Raw genomic sequence first — 6,422 nt, forward strand, 5'->3', positions numbered from 1 at the left:
AGCAATTGCTCACTGTGATACTGGGATAAATAGTGTCTAATAATACCAGCGTTTGATTTAATGATGGAGTGATATCTACTTATTTGCTTTTTGTGGATTATCTGACCATTTGTTTTAGAATTCCTTTGAAAAATCATTGACTCTTTTTTAATAATCTCCAAATAATCATTGGGTGACAGGCAAAGAAAACATGGCCATTTGAAAGAAAATGATGAAGAGTTCCCAAAGATTCAGCAAAGATTAATAGAACTTGTCTCATTGCTGATAACAAAGGGAATGAAAAACTCACTGAGATCACAGCGACTATGGTTTCTCCTTATTATGCTCTTGTTTTTTGGGCTGGATTTCAACATAAAGAGCTATGATTTGGAATGGACTTGTTCTGCTGGGAATCTTTCTAAAGTGCTTCACTAAAGCTATGGATGATGGAGCCAGTTCTAAACCCACTCATAATTGTGTCCAAGTGTGATGCTATTCCACCCTGCCTGAGCCCCTACAAAACTGCTATCTTGTTTACTTTTATATTGTCCTCTCATCTTTACCTTGAGACTGAATCACCAAAAGCAGTGATGGGGAGGAGGACCCACCACCTTTACATTCATGATTTTCAGAGAGTGAAGCAGGGTAGAATAAAATCACACTTAGGCAACTAATTAGTGGAATAGGATTTGGCTCATAGTATCCCTGCTTGGGGCTTGGAAACAAGAAGCAGATTTAGTGTTTAGAGGGATGTTTGGCTCATTGCTCACAGTCTGCCTCTCCATAGACCCTGAAGTACCAAAAAAATACAATATAGGCTCAAAAATGTTTTGAACACTATTTTGTGAAACTAACTGAAGTTAGATGATATAAAGGGACAGTATTTAAATGTCTAAATCTCATTCTATCACAGGCCCTGCAATTCCAGTTGGGGTGGATGTACAGGTTGAAAGCTTGGACAGTATTTCTGAGGTCGATATGGTATGTAAGACTTTCTTTAAGCCTCCATTCTTCCTACTCGGGGAACATCACATATTTAGGTTTCAGTTTATCTTCCAGATGAAGGCAAATGCTGCAAGTCTGAAAGGCATGTAATCAGAGCTAGAGACTTAATAAAGATGTGCAGTGTTCAAACGGTCACTATTTAACCTACAAGTAAAGAAGACAAGAACTGTAAAGGGGACAAAAGGACTTTGAAAGAAAACAAGAGTGATATATGCAGTATAAGTAGCAAGCAAAAATATAAACAGTTGCCTGAAGTGTTCTTTTCATTATGCCCCATAGAAGAATTCGTATCAGTTGACTTTAGATGGCTGAAAACAAAATATTGTGAGATTCAAGACAGTCCTATTTACTTTCTCCTTTTTTATGAAGCCAGAAAATCTGTTCTTAAATATGTGAATTTATGAGGAATTTTAGAAGAACTAGTTGATAACATAAGCTAAAAAAGCTGTTTTCCACTATTTCATCTCTATGAGTCCTCTAATCCAGTTCAAATGCACATGGCTGGGGCAGTGAGGGCAAGTGTGAGCTGCCTTTTCCAGTACTGAGTTTGCACTGGTGATAATTGGGTTTCAGTCAGCAGTGCTGCCACTCTAGAGATATGTATTGGTGCTGAACTCAATTGCAACTAATAGTTGTTGTTGTTGTATTTTGTCTTTAAGAAAAAGAAAGAAGGTGGATCCAAATATCAATTAGCAACAATTTTCAAGGTGCTGCTGGCTACAAAGGGGGTATGTGTATGTGAGTGAGATACCAAGTCAGCCTCCTTTAGTTAGTAAATGTGAGTTTACATGAGTGAGAAACACAGGAAGCAAAACCGGCAGGAAGAAATGGATGAATGAGGAGGAAAAAGGAGAAGCATCTTCTTATTTCTACTCTTCCTTAACCCACTTCCTCACTGTTCCTCTTATGCACCGTGCAGTGCAGTGTCTAGGTATAATCTACAAAGTTAAAGACAAGGGTTTAACTTAAAATTTGAACTCTACAGTGTTTATGGCTTGAATACAAACAGTTTCTATGAGGTCATATCTCCATGGTAAACCTACCATCTTGAGCAGCAGAACATCTGAGTGGCTCTACAGGTGATCTGCTTTGCCATTCTGCAAGTAGAAACAAGCCCTTTGTAGGGTTTTGAACTAGTGATAACCTATTAGGAACAAAAACCCAGCATGCACTGCTCTTGTCCAAGACCTGGCAGACAAGACTTTTGAAGTTACTTTTGTAGCATCTTGCTTAATTGGGAACATAAATACAAACGTGTATTTTATCTCTAAGCTCGAAATGGTTATTCAGTTTTGAAAGCTGCAGGTGACAGGTTGAGGTCAACAGCAGAAACAAATGTTTTTCTTTGTGCTGCTGCAGGGTTTGTTTTTTTTTCACCCCTACCAGCTTAAAATGGAATTTTTATTTATTTACTTGTATAATAAGGATACAGTCCTTTCATTCTGTTAATGTTGGCAATAATTTGCTTCTTTCTTTAGGATAACTTGCTCAATGTTTAGGCTCATAATTTATCTCATTGGAATCAGATTTTTGCTTTTTTATGTACACTGAATGTCCATTTTCCTTTAATATTATGTTGTCAGGATCCAGAAAGCATTTTCTAATGCAGTGGGTAGACTGGCATGAATTTACTTTTCTCCTATGACTGATCTTCGTTGATGCCTTCTAAGAAATACCTGCAACGAGCCTAGAATAGTGTATTAACAACTTTCTGGTGGAAATATATGGGTATCTTCTTTTCTCTCTATCCTACTTTTTAATCTAACATATGAAATGCATGGGTGGTGAATTTTCCCAGAATGCTTCACTTCTGCTGGAAACTGTTCTTTTGGTAGCATTAGTCCAGGGAAGAAAAATGTGCTTGAAAGGGAATAAATTTAATCTATCTGAGTGACATTAGTATATAGCAACAGATTATTCCACAAATGTACAACTGAAAAGGACCTAGTCACTGAATCCAATTCCCTGTGATTGCTGGCAACCATGTCATATATTTTTATCCAAAAGGGTCCACAAGAACAGGCCTTTTGCATTTCACAGCCATAAAGCACCTCTTAATGCCCCATGACAAACTTAGGTTCTTTATTCCCCCCTCCCCACCCAAGAAAAACAAAACAAAACAGAACCTCAAAAATCTGCAATGTGCCATAAGAAGGGTACAAGAGACACAAGGGCACTATAACCGAGGATCTGGCCCATAAAGTTTCTGGACCCAGCCTGTTCAGCCATAGCTTTGGCAGCATTCAGTGGTGGGGGCTCTTCCCCACACCATGCTGCAGTTGGGCACCTGGGACATTGGCAGAGAGAGAACTTTTGCTATGCCACACTGCAGCTGGGTCATGGGGAAGAGTGGTGGTGGCAGCCGGGTTGTAGTGCTTGCCCACTTCTGACTCAAGCTGGGTCATTCTGGACCCCCAATGGAAAATGTTACCAACCCCTGCTCTAGGTCCCTGCGGTGTCAGGGAATCTGTTAGGTATAATATGCCACAATGGTCCCAAGAAGTGGATCATGCCCGGTGCGACAGAGGAAAATAGGAAAAAAAAATCCCAAAACCCCAAAGGTCTTTTCCAGTTTGACCTGGGAGAAGAATTGCTTCCTGATCCCAAATCTTGTGATCACTTTAACCCAGAGATCATGAACAAAACACACTGCAAGGCACCTAAGAGTTTTCTCAGTATCACTACAAGCACCTGGACACCGTAATTGATCTCTCACCTTCAGTTCTGGCCACTATCCGATACTTCAGAGAAAGAGGAAAATACACAAAAAATCAGAAGCTGAGTAATGCATTTAAGAGGGAGCAGGGGATAAAGGGGTTTGGGATGTCTTTCTGTTCTCTTTCTTTTGGCTCTCAGATATCAGTCATCGTTGTGACACATTTCTTCACAGTTCTCTTTTCTTCTAATGCAGGATTTTACTATGACTCTATACTTAAGACACTACTGGAAGGATGAACGCCTGTCATTTCCCAGCACCACTAACAAAAGCATGACTTTTGATGGCAGACTGGTTAAGAAGATCTGGGTTCCAGATGTTTTCTTTGTTCACTCCAAAAGATCATTCATTCATGACACAACCACTGACAACATCATGCTGCGAGTGTTCCCGGATGGTCATGTGCTTTATAGCATGAGGTAAAGACAAAAATTGAGCTGTCTGCGAACACTCTGTTATAACTCACGTTTAGTGACCAAAAGAACTGTTGTACAGGATCAGGCTAGTGGTCCTTTTAGTCTATTAATCTGGACCAATACCAGCCAGTACCAGATGCTTGAAAAGAAGTTGCAAGAAAGTAAAACTAGGCAGCTATAAAATAATCCACTCTCAAAGAAACCATCCTTTTAACCCTCAACAGGTAAAGGAAGGGATAGTAGATCAGGAATACCTGTCTCTTGGTCAATCTGTAATTAAATTAGAAGCTATGGTTCAGCAGCTGGTGATCTCTAGAAATGTCCTTTTTTGCCTCATATTTGCCTAAGTAAACTGTTACTTTCTGTGAGAGTTTGCATGTCAGCATCCAGATTTAACCAGGGAGAAGTAGTTAGGCAGAAAGTAGGGCAGAGTGGCATAGATAGGGTGACCATATGTCCCAGTTTGGCTGGGATACTCCCAGATTCCATAGGCTGGTCCCTGCCAGTTGATCAAAAGGCCCTGGGCTGGAGTCTGCGGAGAACAGAGCAGAGCGGTGCACCAGGCAGGTGGCTGGGCAGGCATTGCCACTGCTGTGCAGTAGCAAGGATGTGCCATGTGCATGTACACAGAAGCAGCGGTGCCTGCCTGGTGCACCATGATGCTTTGCCTCCCTGCCAGACTTTGGCCTGGGACTTTTGATCCACTGGCTGGGACCAGCCTACAGAATCGGGGAATATCCCAGCCAGACTGGGACATAAGGTCATCCTACTCATAGGCCAACTTATTCTGAGATTTCACCAGTTTACAGAGATGGAAGTGGCTGCTAAAAGATGCACTATTGCAGTTGATTCCCAGGCAGATTACTGGCTGAAAGAATTCTAAGGAACATCCCAACAGTTTGTCAGGGATTTGTGGTTCCTTCAAAAGAAAAAAGATGGGATGTATAGCTTAGGAAAAATACCTTTGAGGCAGGTAAGAGCTGAAAGTTTTTCAGAAGTCCTTTAGGCCTAGACACACACCGTTTATAGAACATGAGTTCTTCATGTATCCCAAACCTGCCAAAGAGACATTTTTTGGGTGAAAATCCTGGTTTTTATGTTCCCCCAAGTTCAGTATGAACCTTCAAATGTTTCACTAGCATCATTTCAGTGTCTACTGATATTTATCTATCTCAATTGTGACAGAATGGCTTTCAGGAGATGGAAAGAGTTTAAAACAAAAAGAAAAAATGTGTCTGCTTGATTCAGAAGGGTGTTCCTTCTTCCCTGAGGAGTAACTATACTGGATTATATATTACTAGTAGGTTAATGTCACCTGAAACTTTAAGTTTCTATATTTCAAAAACAGTTCTATTGATAGTTTTGCTTAGAGAGCCCTATACCAATCATCAAGTTAAAAACATGGGCTTTTTAAAGCAGATAACATGTTTGTTTATGTACATGTGTATGTACAATATTATACCTTAACTACTTCCAGTAGTAGTTAAGAAAAAAACACTGTGATGAGGCATTCAGAAAAACATTTCTGGACTGACTCATATCCTTATCTAACCAAAGCACTTATTATATTTAACTAGGTCTTTAAAAAAGCTTTCTGTTCCGTATGAATGAGGTCAGGAAGGAGATTCCAGTCGTAGAGTGACCTATGCGGAAGAAAGTGTGGAGACAAGAGGGAGAGAATGCAAGTGAAAGAGTAGTTAGTCATGAAGTTGTGACAGAATGAAATGGGAAGAAAGGGAGTGAAGTATACTTTCTTTCAGCTGTTGCCCAGCAGAAATGGAGTACCTTGCCATATGCTTTTGCTTAGATATCCTGTGGTCTCAGGTGTCAATGCCAATTGCAAGTTATTCCTTGCCAAAGTTGAACAAACTTAAAAGAATGATAAATATTTAAAATAGCAAATATTAGCTATACCAGGTCTAGTTGATTTGTTTTCATGCTGTTTATTTACATATGTAACCTGCTGCAAACCATATCACAGTCCAAATACAGCTCATGCAGTCCAGACCTTACCCACTGGGATATTAGCACATGTATCAGGTCCAGCTGGTGGCCTATCATTTAAATGTATACTGGAGGTACAAATCCTGATCTTAACAACACAGAATGCAAGGGAAAGGATTGTTTAAGGTTTTGGGTGATATTCTGGGACTCAACAGAAAATACCCAGACATTAATTGGAGCAGAGATTAGAACTGAGAACTTCCCTATTTCAAAGGGGTGTCCTACCCATTAAGCTGCAGTTTCAGAGAAACATAAAATAATTTCATAGTTTCTAGGTTCGGAAGGGACCTGAGTAGATCATC

At 40.0% G+C, this 6,422-nt stretch overlaps 1 protein-coding gene across 1 annotated transcript in view; it reads left to right on the forward strand.

Moving 5' to 3' along the window:
• The window catches only part of GABRR2 (gamma-aminobutyric acid type A receptor rho2 subunit), a 117,905-nt gene that overhangs the window by 78,648 nt on the left and 32,835 nt on the right, over positions 1-6,422 (forward strand). The window contains exons 3-4 of the mRNA XM_019520355.1: positions 893-960; positions 3,896-4,119. Of these exons, the coding sequence (XP_019375900.1) occupies positions 893-960; positions 3,896-4,119 (292 nt within the window). The remainder of the gene's footprint in view (positions 1-892; positions 961-3,895; positions 4,120-6,422) is intronic.

This window comes from Gavialis gangeticus, unplaced genomic scaffold, assembly GCF_001723915.1.
Source record: "Gavialis gangeticus isolate Ggan-Ray unplaced genomic scaffold, GavGan_comp1, whole genome shotgun sequence".
In the NCBI taxonomy this organism is placed as follows: domain Eukaryota; kingdom Metazoa; phylum Chordata; order Crocodylia; family Gavialidae; genus Gavialis; species Gavialis gangeticus.